The 18144-nt window shown below is 36.9% G+C and overlaps 1 protein-coding gene across 1 annotated transcript in view; it reads right to left on the bottom strand.

Moving 5' to 3' along the window:
* Window positions 1-3188: 3188 nt before the first annotated feature.
* The window catches only part of LOC140775950 (probable glutathione peroxidase 5), a 53204-nt gene continuing 38248 nt past the window's right edge, over window positions 3189-18144 (bottom strand). The window contains exons 5-6 of the mRNA XM_073119452.1: window positions 3617-3784; window positions 3189-3544 (exon numbers count right to left, since the gene is read on the bottom strand). Coding sequence (XP_072975553.1) covers window positions 3512-3544; window positions 3617-3784 — 201 coding nt within the window. The 3' untranslated portion in view covers window positions 3189-3511. The remainder of the gene's footprint in view (window positions 3545-3616; window positions 3785-18144) is intronic.

Genomic DNA, 18144 nt, shown 5'->3' with positions numbered 1-18144 from the left:
TGATCTATCATTTAAAACACAATTATAAAATCATAGTAGTGAGGTAATTGCTAGATTAGTGCCCGGTATGGACTAATACTAGACGTAATTAGCGTATGACAAAGTATGGTTGTGATTGATGATTGTACTTTTAGCACATGACATGATATGATATAACTATGATTGATATACCCATAGTATATGGCAGGATATATACTCTTACTATATGGCAAGGTATGATTATGGCAAAGATATTCTTAGTGTACGATAGAATATGCTTTGTGCCCTGGGGAATGATGGTAATACTGGGTATTGAGTTTTGATCCGTTACTATGGTTTAGTATGATGAATGATAATTATAGTTGAGATTGATGATTATGATATAAAGAGATACGGGACTATGTCTAATTATAACATACATAATTATCGAGTGATTGGCATGCATCATATATTATTACTTTTGAAATTATTATTACATGATCATGATTGTTATACATCATATATATCATATTTGAAAAAATTATAGCGTGATTATATCACAAGATATGTGTATATTGTTGAAAATATATTTAAATGCCCATAAATGATATGATAGTTATTATATATCTATATTTTATTAATGATACATTTATATGCTTATTCATAATATTATACTGATGTGAACTGGGTTAAGTTGAATCGCATCAATGGGATGTTAGAGTTCATGCATTGAATCTATTTAACTTATTTGTTTTATTAGCTTATATGATTTAGTATAAGTTCTAGTAGGCTAGAACTGTTCATTGACTGATGGCCTGTTTGTTATTCTTTTATAAAACCCAAGGTGAGGGAATCGAGCGAGATATTCCATCAGGGACCCTACTAGCCAATTGATGAGTAGAGTAATATTATAGATGTATGTTAGTTGAGTTGATGTTAGACAATGTATCAGAACCTGCTAGAGTTGTATCTTTATTTTAGATCTATTTTATATAAAAAGGTGATTTTGTACATGTTTTATGTATACACAAACTTTTGTGTATGTTTAAAAGTGTGCTATGGTCTTGATGATGTATTGATAGAGGTGAAATCTGTTTGGATATAGATCAGATAGTACTCGGACCCACATCTCAATTCATATTTTGCTCCAAATATAGATATTTGATGGATAATAAAATTTAAAGCTATATCCTAGGTAAATAAAGAACATGATGTCAAATAATGAATGCTGATCTTGTAAGATGCATGCTGAAGACTTTTCATCTATTGGAGTCTTGGAATTAAACTAAAATATTAGATACATGCTGAAACTTTTCAATAAACTCTATTCACATAGTAGTAGGTAATTATATTATATCAAGACTCAAAAAATAATTCAAGTACTAAAGTTAAACTTAGAGACAATAAAAAGAACTAAAGTGACCACCAATTCTTGGTCTATCATGCATAAACTTACATATTTCTGTCTGACGTTAGAAACATCTTTTGTATTTTTGTTCCATTTTCACTGGGACAGCAATACTTTAAATAATCAAAACTGTTCATTATTTAGGATATAATTGAATCATAGTTTGTCTAGCAGTTTTATTTCCTTGCTTGAATGAAATTTTGACCTTTCAAAATATTTCATTAATATACAAGATTTTGATATATGAACAGTAAAAATTGATTGCAACGTGTGATTAAAGGATTCAAACAATCATGCAAATTCCATTTTCATTTGGGACATCAATACTTTACATAATCAAAACTGCTTATTATTTAGGATCAAACTGAATCATAGCTTGCCTAGCAGTTTTATTTGCTCGCTCCAATAAAAATTTCGACCTTCTAAAATATTTTGTTATAGGAGAAGTTTGTATACTTTGATTACAATGTGGGTGAAAGCTAGCTCCAACCGGTGAAGATTGAAGATGTCGGAGTCCTCAAATTTGTCAGACCCTCGACGTCTTGAAGTGTCTTGAAGGTGTTGGATGATCGGAGTCATCAGAGGGCTAACTGTCAGAGTCATTGAAAAGAGTGAGCGAGAGAAATGGGGATGGCTTTTGCTTATGGCGGCTAGTGAAAGAACAGGGATTTGAGAATAAGGGTGAGGTCACTTAGGGTTTCGAGGTGGAATTTTTACTTAATTTTGTATATTATATAGGTAATCGGATATTCGATATATGCAATTGTATCTGAACAAATAAGACTACCCATACCCAGATTTGGGTATTTTTACAAAGTGTGATCTGTATCCGTATCCAGGTCAAGTAACTTATTTTGATCTACATCTAATCTAAGTCAGGTCAGATAGTGAGTCAGAGTGGATTAAACCCAATCCATTTTCACCCCTATATGCTGTAGACTGTGTAGGCCCTAGTACAATCGTTATAGAACGTGTTACTGTTATTCGAATATTAGTGATTATAAATAAATTTTAGTACCGATACATAATTTATTCAATTTTTGGCAACTAAGTTATCATATGTGCCACAAGTGCTGGATGGGATCGTGGCATGCACATGACCAGGATTCGGGTGTTAGATATCCCATCGGTATCCATAATCTATCCACCGTGCCATTTAATCCACCCAGACAACTGCACGCTCGACAAACTACAATCTTCAAAGAAATGTAAGGATGTCGTTATTCCTTTTTAAACTAAAACTACCTGGCCTTTGAAAGCTCACTTTGCGATTCTTTGACCGGATGTAAGGATAGATGTGCTATTTTATCATTTGCCAATTGCACTTTTGATATCCTACAATAGTCAATATAATATTAGAAAAATATAGGTTCAATTATGATATTTCTAAAATTCAGTGGAAAATAGGCAAAACTCACCATATAATACACACTACAGGTTAAATATGATTTCCCTGTAACCAACGGGATGGGATCGTGCTTACGGTTAAAGGTGAGTATTATTCCTATCATAACGGGACCAATTTTAATTAGACACTGTTAAGTTTCCACTTCTCTTTAAGATAAAAACTCTCCTGTGCATGTGAGCAAACACACGTAACAAACTCTTCATTCGGTGAGAATGGTCCCATAGAGAGAGCTATTTATCTTGCATCACTTCCAATAAACCATCAGTACAGCAAGCGCGCTACTCTATAATTGCATTATTAGTAAAAGAACCATTAGGTGAGCGAAAAGATGCTTCGAAGTTCAATCAAATTAGCTCGAGACATGAAATAATATAATTATATGTACATTGAACAAGCAAATTTACTATTTAAGACTACAGGCAAGTGGAAGGTATTTTATACGGCACTTCTCTATCCATCAAACAAGAATCTCCATGCTACAATCCGTGACAAGTTTAGCAGGATACAAACTGGTAATTTACAAGCTCGAACTTCAAAATGCTCACAGAAGAAAAATGATTAGACACCAAGATAATTAAGTGGGCAATGATGCTAAACAAAAAAGCAAATATAAGACATAAATATTGCACAACTTACAGAAAAGCAACATAAGCACATGTAAGCTAAAAAAAGCCTATAAAACGGCACTTAGGTGTTTGTATATCACTAAGCAAGGGCAGATGCCGATCTGAAGACTTCTATACTTCCCCGAGTGCTTTCTTAATGTCTTTCTGAAAAAATTGAGTTGAATAAGAAAAAGGAATATTGCATGAATTAAGATGAATTACAAGTAGGAGAGAGACCTCGATAGACAATGGGGCTGTAGATGTCCCATATCTGGCAATGACTTCTCCTTCCTTGCCCACAAGAAATTTTGTAAAATTCCACTTTATTCGAGATCCCAAGAAGCCAGGTTTGCTTGTCTTCAGGAACTTATAAACCGGTGCAGTGTTTGGCCCATTTACGCGAACCTAAAGAAAAGCAGAAATTGAAGTGTAATATCATAATAGTTAGCATGACATTAAAAGAGAGATAAAGCACAATGAAGTAGCACTAACACCACCACATGCATCATTATGCATTATTTCAACTTTATCTAAGTGATATTCACTACATTCCACAAAGAATTAGTTCTAGTCTAATTGTATACTATCATAGTGGGACATGTCTAAGTATCTAAAGGAGTATCAGGCTTTTGCTTAGAAGAATACTACTTTTGGTAGGCCATGAGAGTTACATAGTCCAGTAAAAGTCAAGTGTCAAATGTATGCACAGTATGCCAATGCATACTGCCTGGATGATCCTTCAAATAAGACAAGTTATACAGGTAATAGTGCCAAAGCTGTACAATAATAGCCGTGGAATCAAATGGACTAAGATGAAGAGTCTAATCTGTAAATGAACATTGTATATAAAAATGGATACAACCTGGACACTTAAAATATAGTTAAGACATATACTGTCATTATAAGTGTGGTGATGCTTATAAGAGTCTAAACCCTACTGAAACCCTAGCCCATCTCTCATAAGAGCCTAGCCCATATTTGTACCAAATTTCAACCTCAAGAACTACCAGTAAGGGCCTGACCAGCCCAAAGCTCCCAATCCAGCTAGACCCAGGGCAGCCCCTCCAGTCTGGAACATCCTCACTTTTGACTTGCATCCAGGCATAAACCTCGAGCCCTCTATACAGCCAAGTTTTACTAAGACCCCGACTCATTCTCCGGTTGAGTGGCATGTCTAGAGTAGCATCAAAAGAGCATGAGATACCCAAAAGCTGTAGCCGGCCAGAACCAATCCAGCCAGCTAGAGCAGGACGCCCAAGACCGAGACATCCTTTTCTTCCTTGCTTGGCCTAACTATGGTGCATTAGAGCATACCTAATGTAGGGTTGTATCAGGTGCGCACCTTGGGAAGTCAAGGCATAGTGGCCTGATGGTCCAATAAGAGACGGTAGCAGGGCTAATAAGGAGGTCAGGGGTCCAATAGCAAACACACAAACGACTATGTCGTGGTCTGAGGTGGAGGTGAAGTGGTGGGCTCGACTCGTTGGAGTTGGCCTGCACGGGGGTGGCGCAGTTGTGGCTGAGACGAGAGGGGTTTGATGTGCCTCATATTGGGTCATTGGTTCCTAGTTTTAGGCCAACTACTCATTCTAAGTCTAAGGTTTTTCAAACTACTTTTGAACTATTTGTAGTGAAAACAGAAAGTATAGAAAACTCAGCAAAGAATAAAGTAGAGATCAAGCCTAAAGAAACCACTTTGCTCATTTGTGACAGTTATTAACTTGGGTTATATTCGTGCATGATTCATGCTATTTCTGAACCAAAAGAATATGAATTAAGATTTCATTTTTATTCATCTTTTAGATTTTTTTTAGTTCCTTTACTTTAGTAAGTGTGCTGACCATTTAATATTGTTTAGTGGTTATTTATTAGCTTTTGAAAAATATAATCTATTTGGCGTTTGAAAAGACTAGTTTTAAAAGTGGAATGAACACGAAATGAGTTCAATTTTTTTTTTTGCTTAAGAGTAATGAAATTCTTATATAAACCTTGGTTTAGTGGCGAATCTATCAATTCTTATCACTCACTTTCTCCTTGCGTGTGGCGAATTACTTTAACAGAATTTATTTGAAACGTTCCAAACTTATCAAACAAAAGCTGTTAATTCTTCTCTTTTTATTTCTTCTTTTTGGACCTTATGAAGGCCCATCATTTGGTATCAGAGCATTTAGGTTCGTTTTGATGATTTTTTTTTCATCAAAAATTTGTGGCTCATGGAAGGAGAACATCAATCTACCAATCCGAGAGGAGCTAGTTCGGAGCAAACTCAAATCTTTGCACTTCACATGTGACAAGATAAGATGGTGAAGCAGATGAATCGTTTGGCACAAATTGTGGAGAGGTTGATAGTGCAGCACTGACCTTATCAAGTACCAAGAACGGCTGAACAAGAGAAAGATAAGGAGCTTCTCATGGGTAATGACACATTGGAGCAACCAAGACCACGAAGGCAGCCAAGGGATCTAGGAAACAACATCAAGATGATGATTCCTCCATTCAAAGGCACTAGTTCTCCTGAAGAATATTTGGAGTGGGTGCAACGAGTAGAAAAGATGTTTGAATACCAAGAGTATTTAGAGGTTCGAAAATGTAAACTTGCTGCCCTTAAGTTCATTGATTATGCGAATTTGTGGTGGGGAAGTCTAAAGGCTCAAAGACGAAGAGATGGAGAAGATGAGGTCAAAAGTTGGAGAGTTATTAAGAGATTAATGCAAAGGCATTTTATACCAGAATATTATTGTCAAGGCTTGTATATTTGTTTGCAGTCTTAGACAAGATGGAATGTGCATAGAAGACTATGTTAAAAAGTTTGAATCTTTGATAATAAGGTGCAAAGTGCAAGAACCACGAGCAAACAATTGCTACATTCTTAGAAGGATTAAACAAAGAAATTGCAGACACAGTTGAACTTAAGTATTTTGTGTTCCTTGAAGACATCACCAACCTAACCATGAAGATGGAGAGACAAAGAAAACAGGGTCCAATCAAGACTGTTGCATCTCGTCCAACCGGAAGTAAACAACCATTTTCATGGAATACCAATAGCTGGAGTACCAAGTCAGCTAAAAAGGGGTCTCCAAGTAAACCCCTAGTGGAACCTTTGATGGAGAAAGAGAAGGTGACCAAAGCAAAACATTCCAAAAGAAGTTGTGACGTCAAATATTTCAAGTGCCTTGGTCACAGCCATGCCGGATCCAAGACCCCAATGAAGTCACCATCGAATATCCGGACAAAGATGAATTACTTGTAATTCATCATTCTTTGAATTTATAAGCTATAGCTAAAGATGAGCATCAAGAGAACATATTTCACACTCATTACACTATTAGCAACAAGGTGTGTGGAGTTATCATTGATCTGGCAATTGTGCAAATGTTGCTTCTAACATAATGGTGGAGAAACTTGGTCTAGCTACAACTAAACACCCTAAACTAGACAAACTTCAATGGTTGAACAATAGTGGAGAGGTAAAAGTTATAAAACAAGTTTTAGTTCCTTCTTCTATTAGGAAGTTTTACAAGGATCAAGTTCTTTGTGATATTGTTCCAATGAGTACAAGCCATCTTCTCTTGGGAAGGCCATGACAATATGATCGAAAGACGATTCATGATGGCTCCAAAAATACTTATTCATTTTTCTTGAATGATAAGAAGATAATTTTGGCCCCCCTCAGCCCACAGCAAGTACAAAAAATCAAGGAGAAAGAGGAAAGGAAAAACAGTTTCTTTGTAGACAAGAAAAAAGTTGAGCAAGCCTTGAATTCTTCAAAACCAATCTATCTAATATATGCCAAAGAAGTCTCATCTCTTGAAGAAAGCCATACTTTACCCCTAGAAATAGTACTCCTGTCACGATATGTTGATGTGTTTCCTGCAAAATTATCAAAAAGGCTACCACCAATTAGAGGAATTGAGCACCAAATTGACCTTATTTCAGGAGCTGTCCTTCCAAACCGACCAGCCTATAAGAGCAATCCCAAGGATGCTAAAGAAATTCAACGACATGTCACTGGGTTGTTGGAGAAAGTTTATGTTCGTGAATCAATGAGATCTTGTTCAGTACCAACCCTTCTAGTACCAAAGAAAGATGGCAGCTTGAGGATATGTGTGGACAGTAGAGCCATCAACATGATCACATTATAGTACCACTATCCTATTCCTCATTCGGATGATATGCTTGATGAGTTGCATGGTTTGAAGGTTTTCTAAAAGATCGATTTAAGAAGTGATTACCATCAAATCCGCATGAAGGAAGATGAATGGAAGACTACCTTCAGAACAAAATATGGCATGTATGAAAGGTTGATAATGTCATTTGGTCTATCAAATGTATCGAGTACTTTTATGAGGTTGATGGACCATGTGCTGTGTAAATTCATTAGCCAATCAATTAGTGTATTTTGATGACATTTAATCTTTAGCCAAATATTTGAGCATGTGGAGTACCTTTATGAAGTTTTTGAGGGTCCTCCGGCAAAAGAAACTGTATGGTAATCAAAAGAAATGCAATTTCTGCAAAGATAGAGTGGTGTTTCTTAGCTATGTTGTTTCTCATCTCAGAGTGGAGGCTGATAAAGAAAAGGTTAGAGCTCTATAAGAGAATGGCCAACTCCAACTAGCATTTTGGAGATAAAGAGCTTTCATAGTTTGGCTTCTTTCTAACAGAGATTTGTTGAGAATTTTAGTTCTATACTTGCTCCATTGACTAAATGTATCAAGAAGAATAGAGAATTTGCATGGAATGAAGCAGCACAAAAGAATTTGAACTAATCAAGAAGAAGCTCTACATTGCACCAGTACTAGCACTTCATATTTTTCGAAGGCATTTGAGGTCAAATGTGATGCTTCAAGGGTGGGAATATAGGAGATGTCCTAATTCAGAAGAAGAGATCGATAGCTTACTTCACTGAGAAGTTAAATGGTGCTCACTTGAATTATTCATTTATGATAAAGAATTTTATGTACTAATCCGAGCATTGGAGACTTGATAATATTACTTACTTCCAAGAGAGTTTGTTATACATATAGATCATGAAGCTTTGAAACATTTTAAGGGGCAAAGCAAGTTGAATTGGAGGCATGCTAAGTGGGTTGAGTTCTTAGAGTCTTTTCCTTACATCATCAAGTACAAGAAAGGAGAAGTAAACATAGTGGCTAATGCTCTTTCAAGGAGGTATGCTTTGAATTTTATTTTAATGTTAAATTGATGGAGCTAGAAATAATCAAAAGACAATACTTGGAGGATCCTGACTTTGGTGTAATTTATGCAGCTTGTGGAAAGAGGGCTGTGAAGGAGTTCTATAAATATGAACAATTCCTCATTAAATCTAGAAGGTTATGCATTACAAGGGGTTCAACTCGGGAGCTCTTAGTAAGGGAGGCACATGGCAGTGGACTAGCTAGGCATTTTGAAGTGGACTAGCTAGGCATTTTGAAGAAAAGACCTTAGAGATGCTCAAAACATACTTTTATGATACGAACTTGGTTGGATCGGATCCATTGTCAGTACATTGGGCTCGCTTGAGTCAAGTCTAGTTATCTACTTTAGTCATTTACATTTTTTAGCGCCTGCTATTTTGGTTAAGCCATAAACTCAAGTACCTACTAAATATGGACTCAACTTGTTAATTCGCTAATTAGATTTAGATAAGTCAATTAATTGTTTTAGTCGTGTTAGGACACATATCAAGAGTCCTAGTACAACTTGGACTCGCCAAGCCACCTTCGTTGTAAGAGTGCGAATTTAACTTAGTCAAGGGTTAGGCTCTATAAATACATGTGGAGAGTAGCTCTAATTATCGTTAAGGAAGGATTATTTGGCTAAGACTTGTCGCTCCCTATCTCCTCTATTCTTCTCTTGGCTGTTGGCATAACTCTCCCCACCTCCAATTGAGCCACCTTCTTCCGTTGGCAATGTTCTTGACCAGCTTCTAAACCCCATCTTCCCTCCTTAATCTCTATTCCCTAATCTTCATCAAAGAGCACATCAATTTCTACACCAATTCAGCCATTAAGGGTAACAAGCGTGCAAATCGATCCAAGTAGATCCAGTTTGGATCATTATCCCATAGGTCTGTCTCTTCGACCTTCGTCATTGATTTGATGTTATCTCTAGACCTAGCAATCTAAATCTTACAATATTAGATTCATTGGAAAACTCTCTTCCAGATCTACAACATATCAAAATTTCACATTAATCCTATGGTCTATTAGCAAATCTATCGAAAGTTTTGTGCAAGTCTATCAAGGACTGCACCTTGTTACAATTTCATCTTCTTTGAGAGTGATCATAACAATTTGGTATCATAGCAGGTAGATCCTTAGCTAAGATTAATAGTCAACATGCATTACTCCACAGCTAAGCATCATAGAACGGCGGCCACGATGTCCACAGATCCACCACCTTGTGGCTCGCAGATGAATACGGAACCGACAATCATTTCCACGAGACAAATTCTAGAGCAGATGAGAGAGAACCAGAAGTAGGTTATGAGGAGTATAGAAGCATCCCAGAGGAATATCAAGGTGCTCATACAACTCCTTAACCAACACCCTGAGACACCAAACGATGATGCACAGCAGCAAGCCAAGACCCACTCACCAGTCTCATATTATGAGCAGCAGGAACGAAGGGCTCCACCACGGGAGCCCCTCTTTTCTAAACCTCTGGACGCATGTCCAGACCAGCCAAGGGTCAGACCAAGACCTCGGCCTGATCTGGACCAAACCGAAGGGCGCCATAGTGCAAGAGGAACATCTCTTCCCTTAGACGACTTTGAGTCCGACGACAAGTTGGACTTGAGAGCTGAGCCAAGGTTCAGACCTCAACAAGTTGTTAAACCCCATGCCATCACCATGATAGAGGTCAACATCACAAAGTGGGAATCAGCGGACACATGATTTGTCTAAAATTTCCCAAATATCATGGCGGGGATCATTTGGATTAGATTTATCAAGTAGAGCAATTTTTTGACTACTTCGGAACATGTGAGGACCAAAAGGTACTCTTATCATCTTTCCACCTCAAGGAGACGGCCTTACGATGGTACCAATCGGTCAACCGCGCCTGTCCTTTCATCGGTTGGGCTGATTTTGCGGTCATTGTGTTATCATTTCAATCCAACCAAATACAACGATTTTCAAGCATTGCTAACCAACGTTACCCAAAAGATCTCCATACGAGGATATCAAGAGGACTTTGAGAGATCAAGACTTTAAGGCCTCAATCGTTGGACGAAGCATTCACACTCGCTGTCATGGTAGAGGAGAAGATAAAGGTGACAACAACAACCATGAAAGGACAGTCTACTGCTAGATCAAGGGAGTTTAGAGGAGTGCCTCGGCAAACTGCAGCCACATATCATGTGTCGACGGCTTCACTAAGGACAACAGGTGCAAGATTGCTCCCACGGCCACAACCAAAGGTGAGGGGACCTCCCTGAGCTACCTTGAAAAGACTTACCCCAACCCAAATTGAAGAAAGAAGAGCTAAAGGGTTGTGCTTTTATTATGATGAATGATTCACTCTCGGACACAAATGTGCCCGACCAACGGCCACGGTAACGGTGTTAGACGAAGCGGAAGATGCAGAGGAAGATGAAGTGGTGTAATTAGAGGACTTGGTGGAAGACCAAGAGGCCTTGGAGAGAAGCGAGGAGGTCCACGCCAAGATATCCATGCATGCCTACACCAGCGCCAATGCACCAAGGACACTTCAAGTCGATAGCACTGTGAAGAATCAAACAGTAAAGATCCTTATCAACATCTGGAGCACCCACAATTTCATGGATGAACGTATGGTCAAGAAAATAGGAATGGCTACAAATGCTACCTTTGGATTCGATGTAGCACTTAGAGACGGCACCACGTCCTGGGTGAACGGCGTACGTCGAGGGGTTCTTCTGAAGATTTAAGGCAATCCCTTTACCTTAGATCTTCACCCATTGGCCTTACAAGGGTCATTATATCAGGGACTCAATGAATGCAAAATTTAGGACCGCTGACATTGACTATTCAGAAATGTGGATAGATTTCAAGCGAAGTGGCAAACAAGTGCGGTTAGACAAAATTCGACTGTGACTCGAAGCCCAACTTTAGTCGATTAATGCAAATCTAGTATGAATGCAATGTTTTGGAGAACAATCGACCCAAATTAAGTAACTAAAATAAAATATAATAAACAATAACTGATAATAAGTAAATCGATTAAAAGGATTACTAGAAATAGATAAAAGCAAAAAAAACCACTCTAATAAGACAATAACTTCCTCAACTCTCAAATAGGTATGTTAACAGTAGAAGGACCTAAATTATGATGTAAGGAAAGACTCTAGAGTTTAGGTTTACCAATAAATGGAATAGTAGTGCTTTTACTTTAAAACCACATCTTTCTCTTCACATCTGGGAACCCAAAGATTCTCCTTCACTACTAGAATCTTCTAGATAGCAACAGTAACCAATGAAAAGTAAAGATTAAAGAAGAAGTGAGATTCACAGAGGAAGTATAAGAGATTAGAGAAGAATCTTAAGATAGAGTAAAAGAAAAGGAGAGAAAGGGAGAGAGAAGACTGCTGGAGAAAAACTGAGAGATTTCAAATAAATCTTATTCAATCGTCTCTTGTTTCTCATGCAATAACCCTTAAATAGGTTAACAACTTTGATTCTAGCTGATTCTAATAGGAACTTATTTCCTAATAGGACTCTAATTGATCATCTTACCTAAATTGACTAACCTAATTTAGATAATAAATCAATGTGGACATCACCCACATATAAGCTTACCATAACTATCAATTGAGATTCTAATAAGAATTTATTTCCTAATAGGATCCTAATTGATTACGTTTATCTAAATTGACTAATCCAATTTAAATAATAACTCAATGCAGACATCCCCCGCATATAGGGCTCACCATATCTATCAATTGACTAATTCAATTGGTCATTTGAATTAAAAATCAACTCAACAAATTAAATGTGAAAATAAGTTAAGCCTAATTAGCCCAATTAGATCAAAATTGGACTCAAGCAACTTTAATTTGGTCAAATTGAAGATGATGCCCATATCAATTCCCTGTGGGTGGGAAAATCTCGACTCTGACGGGATAGCCTTCATATACTTCTGGTATAGATCTTCTTGTAGTCTCCTTAATACATCTTCCTCAATCCAGCTAGCATAAAAAATGGAGCGATCTTTCTATCAAACCAGAAACCATTAGTGTGTACCCAGTCGTGTTTTGGTCTCACACACATCAAGTATATCATCAATTTGGTCAGTAGTTGTTGACTGCTCAAAAGGTAGTAAGCTAACATCTATTGGTTGCATTGGGCCTCCATGATATGTGAACAAATTAGCAACATTTAAGACCGGTGAAATAGACATCTTAGGTGAAATAGACATCTTTCTCCCTGTGGTGTTGATTTGCTACTTCCTTATACTTGTTTGTAAATACCTGTAGCTTTTCAAGAATCTCTTGGTGTACTTGGTGAATTCTTTGAACATAGGTTTCAACATTAGCACAATTTTTTCCATTATATCATATAGAAGTTCTATCAAGATAGTGGGAAATAGAATGACCATATATACTCTCAAAGGGTGATTTTTTGGTGGATCTATTAATGGAACTATTGTAAGCAAATTCAGTTTGAGAAAGAACTAAATCCCAATGAGAGGGTTTCTCCCTAGCTAAACACCTCAATAGACTACCCAATGATCGATTAACTACTTCAGTTTGACCATCTATTTGAGGATGATATGCACTACTATATTGTAATTTAGTGCCCAATTTAGACCATGAAGTTCTCCAAAAATGACTCAAAAATTTTGTATCCCTATCTAAAGTAAATGATTTCAGAAAACCATCCAGATGAGCTATTTCTTTGAAAAGCAAATTTGCTATATGAGATGCATCAGATGACTTTTGACCTGCAATGAAATGTGTCATTTTAGTAAATCTGTCAACAACTACAAGAACTGAATCAACTTTACTCATCAAAGAATACACTATGGGTAATTCAATCATGTCATGCTGAAATTTATTCTTTTCAAGAACCATCATGGTTTTATTGTCAAGGCTTACATGGCTTTTTGTCTCTTGTTTCCTAGGATATGGCGCGTTCCTTTGTGGATGTAAAGTTACCTGTACATTGTCTTTAATAAAAGTGTATGCATTTTTCTCCCCATTATGCATTATCTTCCTATCATATTGCCAAGGTCGACCTAACAAAACATGACATACATCCATAGGTACTACGTCACACCAAACTTTATCCTTATATGATTTACCAATTGAAAATTTAACTAGGCATTTAGTTGTAATAAGAACTTCACCCTCACCTTTAAACCAAGCAATCTTACAAGGTTTATGCAACTTATCAGTTTTCAGATTAAGCTTATCGATTATTTCTTGAGCAACAAAATTTACTATGCTTCCATTGTCTACGATGACTGAATGTAATTTTTCATTCAATTTGCAAGTAGTGCGAAAAAGACTTCGCCTGAGCCACATATCCTCATGTGGAGCCCTTGGCATTAGCATTATGCGATGCATGATAAGTAATTGGCCCTCGGTATCACCAATTACTACTTCATCTTTAGAGATGTCATCTTCTAATTCATTCTCATATTCATTCTGACCTTCATCATCAGTTAACTGATCTTCTTGCTCAATCAAATTAGATTGGTGTGTGAACTTTCTTAGGGGACAATCAGAATAACGATGACTAGGTTGCCTACATTTGAAACAAGTTAAGGGTGTAGGTCCTAATAAACCTTTACTCTTAGCAAATACATTAGATTTAGACTGAGGAAGGACTGTGTTGATTTTGGTGGTTCCTTCTCGACAACTTACATCCTAGTGGTGCCTTCATCTGAATCAATTCTACGAAACCCATGTTTTCTAAGTTTAGCTTTAGTCTTTGTGGCTTTGCTATAGGATATGTCAAGGTGCAAGGCATCACACATGGTTAACTCATCTTGGATTTGAGGTCGCAACCCGTTGGTGTAACGGGCAACCTTTTGTTCTTCACTTTCTTGTAGTTCATTTAGTGCAAGTAAAGAATAAAATTCTTAAATGTATTCTTGTACAGTTTTAAATCCTTGACGCGAATTTTGAAGCTTTTGGAAAAGTGTTTGTGTATAATCAATAGGTAAAAACTTTCCCCTAAACTTTTCTTTCATACGGGTCTAGGAATTAATTTTATCTTTTTCTTTTCTAATTCGATCATTCTAGATTTGTTTCCACCAAATTAATATATGACCTTTCAATTTGAGGCTAACAAATTTTACTTTTTTTTCTTCTAGGATTTTTTTTCATTCAAAAAATTGGTCCATGCATTCAATCCAATCCAAAAATTCATTAGATAATAATCGCCCTTCAAATTTGCTAACATCAATCTTAACCCGGATCCCACCTATAAACAGACCTATCTCACGTGATGTGCAGGATATTTCCTATCATCGTCACTCTCTATATCTTGGACAAGAGTGTTTGTCACATCCCAAAATAGAAATCATGACCGACCATGCATCTCAAGCATAGCATCTCAATATGCTTGAGATGCACGAAGCCTTATTAATACTCTCTACGTGTACGATGACAAAATAAATAAATAAAATGAGAATGTGCTTTATCAAATTTTATAACTAATTGCAATGAAGATAAAAACAATGTTAATGTTTTTGAGTCTCTAAATTAAATAAATAAAACTTCTAATCTAAAGCACAAAATCTAAAAGAGCGTAAAGGTAAATAGGTGAATCCTAAGTGGAGGTGGAGTCCGGGTACATCTCGCTCAGTTGCCCGCTGACTATTACCTGAAATAAATAACAATACAAAAACAATAGAACCCGTGAGCCAACAATTATAGCTCAGTGAGTGGAATTCACTCGAAAACCAAATAAATTTTAATTCATATTAATGCTGAATAAATTAAACTAAAAGCAATAATATCTATCATAATATGCAATAGGCATGCTCTCTAAAAAATAGTGATGATAACAATAGAGAGATGTCACAACTTGTAACCTTGCACGTTTTCAACATATTAACATTTTTTGATATTTATACTGTCATATGTCTCAATGGGTCTAAACCCTGTGGATCCACATCAACTAGAAGTCACCTCGAGATGACGCTCGGAACTTTTCTTCATAGCTGATCCGGTTAGGGTCATCAGAGGGTATCACCTTGTGATTAACACACTCTGTCTTTTCCTCTAATCGTTAAGAGAAGTTAGTCACCTAGGAAATTTTCTCATTCATCCTAGGACTGTTCCCTAACCCCGCCAGAGTCACCTAAGAAAGTCACCGCAATGATCTAATTTAAGACTTTCCCCTGGACTTCCAGATAGACTTGAATCACCACGAAAAATCGCAAACGATTTATACCGGGACTGTTCTCTAAGTCGTATCAATACTAGTCTCATTTTTCTTTTCACAAATTTCAATATTTGCACGAAGTATGGTGATGCACTGAATATAATAATTAAATACACACAAAAAATAAAACAATTAAATTTTCACACGTACGAATGAAATAAATAGATTTGCACACAGAAATTGCAACAATTTAATTTTTACACATAAGGGTGAAATAAATAATTTGCATACAGAAAATTTACATGGTCTGACAAAAATACGAAATACAATAAAATAAACATGTGAGTGAACCCACTCACCTGAGTCTAGGCAAGACAATCGAAATCTCAAATCTCTAGCTCACGTACTAAAAATCACCACCGGAGAGGAGTATGGTGGTCCCAATTTCCTCCGGCGATGCTCCGGCGGTCCGAACCCACAACGTGACTCCGACGGTGAGTAAAAGATAAGAAAACGGAGGAGAAGAAGAAGAAAGAGAAGGGGAGGGGGCTGAGAAGGTTAAAACAGAGAGAAGGGGGGATTAGAGTTTTTAATTTATAGATTAGGGATAAAAAAAATCCTAATCTACTCCAATCCGGATTAGGCGTGATTCTGCCCCGCGCCTCGTCGCATGCAAGAGAGGGAGAGGGGAGGGACTGCACGTGCAGAGCACGTGCACCCTCCTCTCTCAACCCAAATTTTTTTTTTTTTTTTGATTCTGACAATGTTGCCTTGTCTAGGTGCTCTAGGGATATTCTCTGGTTATGGATTGACTTGGATGTTACCTAAGCGTTGTAAAATTTGATCCATTCCTTGTTGTAATTGCAAAACTTGATGTTGTAGTTGTGTGACATTTTTTCTAATATCAGTTGTGTTAAAATTTGTATTTGACATGATTCCCAAAATAAGCTAAACAGATATAAAGAACCTTCTTCTTTTTAATAGAAGAGATGCTGAACTATATCTATATGCAAGCAAACCTAAGAAAAAGAAAACTTGCTCTAATACCAATTGATGCAAATCTAGTATGAATGCAATGTTTCGGAGAATAATTGACCCAAACATGTAACTAAAATAAAATATAGTAAACAATAACTAATAATAAGTTAATCAATTAAAAGGATCACTACTAGATGGAATGAGAGAAAACCACTTAAATAAGACGATAACTTCCTCAACTCTCAAATAAGTATATTGGCAATAGAAAGGCCTAAAATATGGTGTAAGGAAAGACTTTGGAGTTTAAGTTTACCAATAAATAGAATAGTAATGCTTTTACTTCGAAACTATATCTTCCTCTTCACGTTCGGGCATTCGAAGATTCTCTTTCACTACTAGAATCTTCTAGACAGCAACGATAACCAATAAAAAGTACAGATTGAAGGACAAAGGTTTAAAGAGAAAGTAGAAGAGATTGGAGAAGAATCTTAAGATGGAGTAGGAGAAAGGGAGAGAGGGAGAGAGGGAGAGAAAACCGCAGGAGAGAAAATGAGATATTTCAACTAAATCTTATTCAATTGTCCCTTGTTTCTCATGCAATAACTCTTAAATAGGTTAACAACTTTGATTCTAGCTAATTCTAATAAGAACTTATTTCCTAATAAGACTCTAATTGATCATCTTACCTAAATTGACTAACCCAATTTAGGTAATAAATCAATATGGACATCCCCTACATATAAGCTTACCATAACTATCAATTGAGATTCTAATAGAATTCATTTCCTAATAAGATCCTAATTGATTAGGTCTTACCTAAATTGACTAATCCAATTTAGGTAATAACTCAATGCGGACATCCATCGAAAATCCAAGGGTTAATGAACGATGTCTTTAGGATGTTATTAAGGCAGTATGTACTTGTCTTTTTTGACGACATCCTTTTGTACAGCCACTCATGAAAGAAACATCTTGTCCACCTCTGCGAAGTGTTATAAATTTTGAAAGACAATGGTCTAAAGTTGAGGGAGTCCAAGTTTTTATGAGGCCAACTAAGAGTGCGAGTATCTCGGTCACATCATATTAGCGGCGGGGGTGAAAGCCGATCCCTCTATCCCAAGACACCGAAAGAATTGCAAGGCTTCTTTGGATTGACGGGCTTTCATTGCCGATTTGTTGCCAACTATGGCAAGATCGCCGCTCCCCTAAAGAAGGGGAAGTTCTAGTGGACCGAGGCAACAACAAAAGCATTTGAAAAATTGAGGAAGGCAATGACCACGACGCCGGTCTTGGCGCTACCTAATTTCACCAAACCTTTTGTAGTGGAATGCGACGCGTCAGGGGCTAGAATTAGGGTTGTCCTCATGCAAGAATAGAGGCCAATGGCATACATGAGCAAGGCATTGTCAATGAAGAACCAGATGATATCTACATATGAGTGAGAGATGCTAGCCGTTATCCATGCCATCA

This window comes from Typha angustifolia, chromosome 14, assembly GCF_048772165.1.
Source record: "Typha angustifolia cultivar Huaian chromosome 14, ASM4877216v1, whole genome shotgun sequence".
Taxonomy (NCBI): Eukaryota; Viridiplantae; Streptophyta; class Magnoliopsida; order Poales; family Typhaceae; genus Typha; species Typha angustifolia.
The sequence above is the reverse complement of the archived record's forward strand: the minus strand, read 5'-3'. Positions and strand labels throughout refer to the sequence as shown.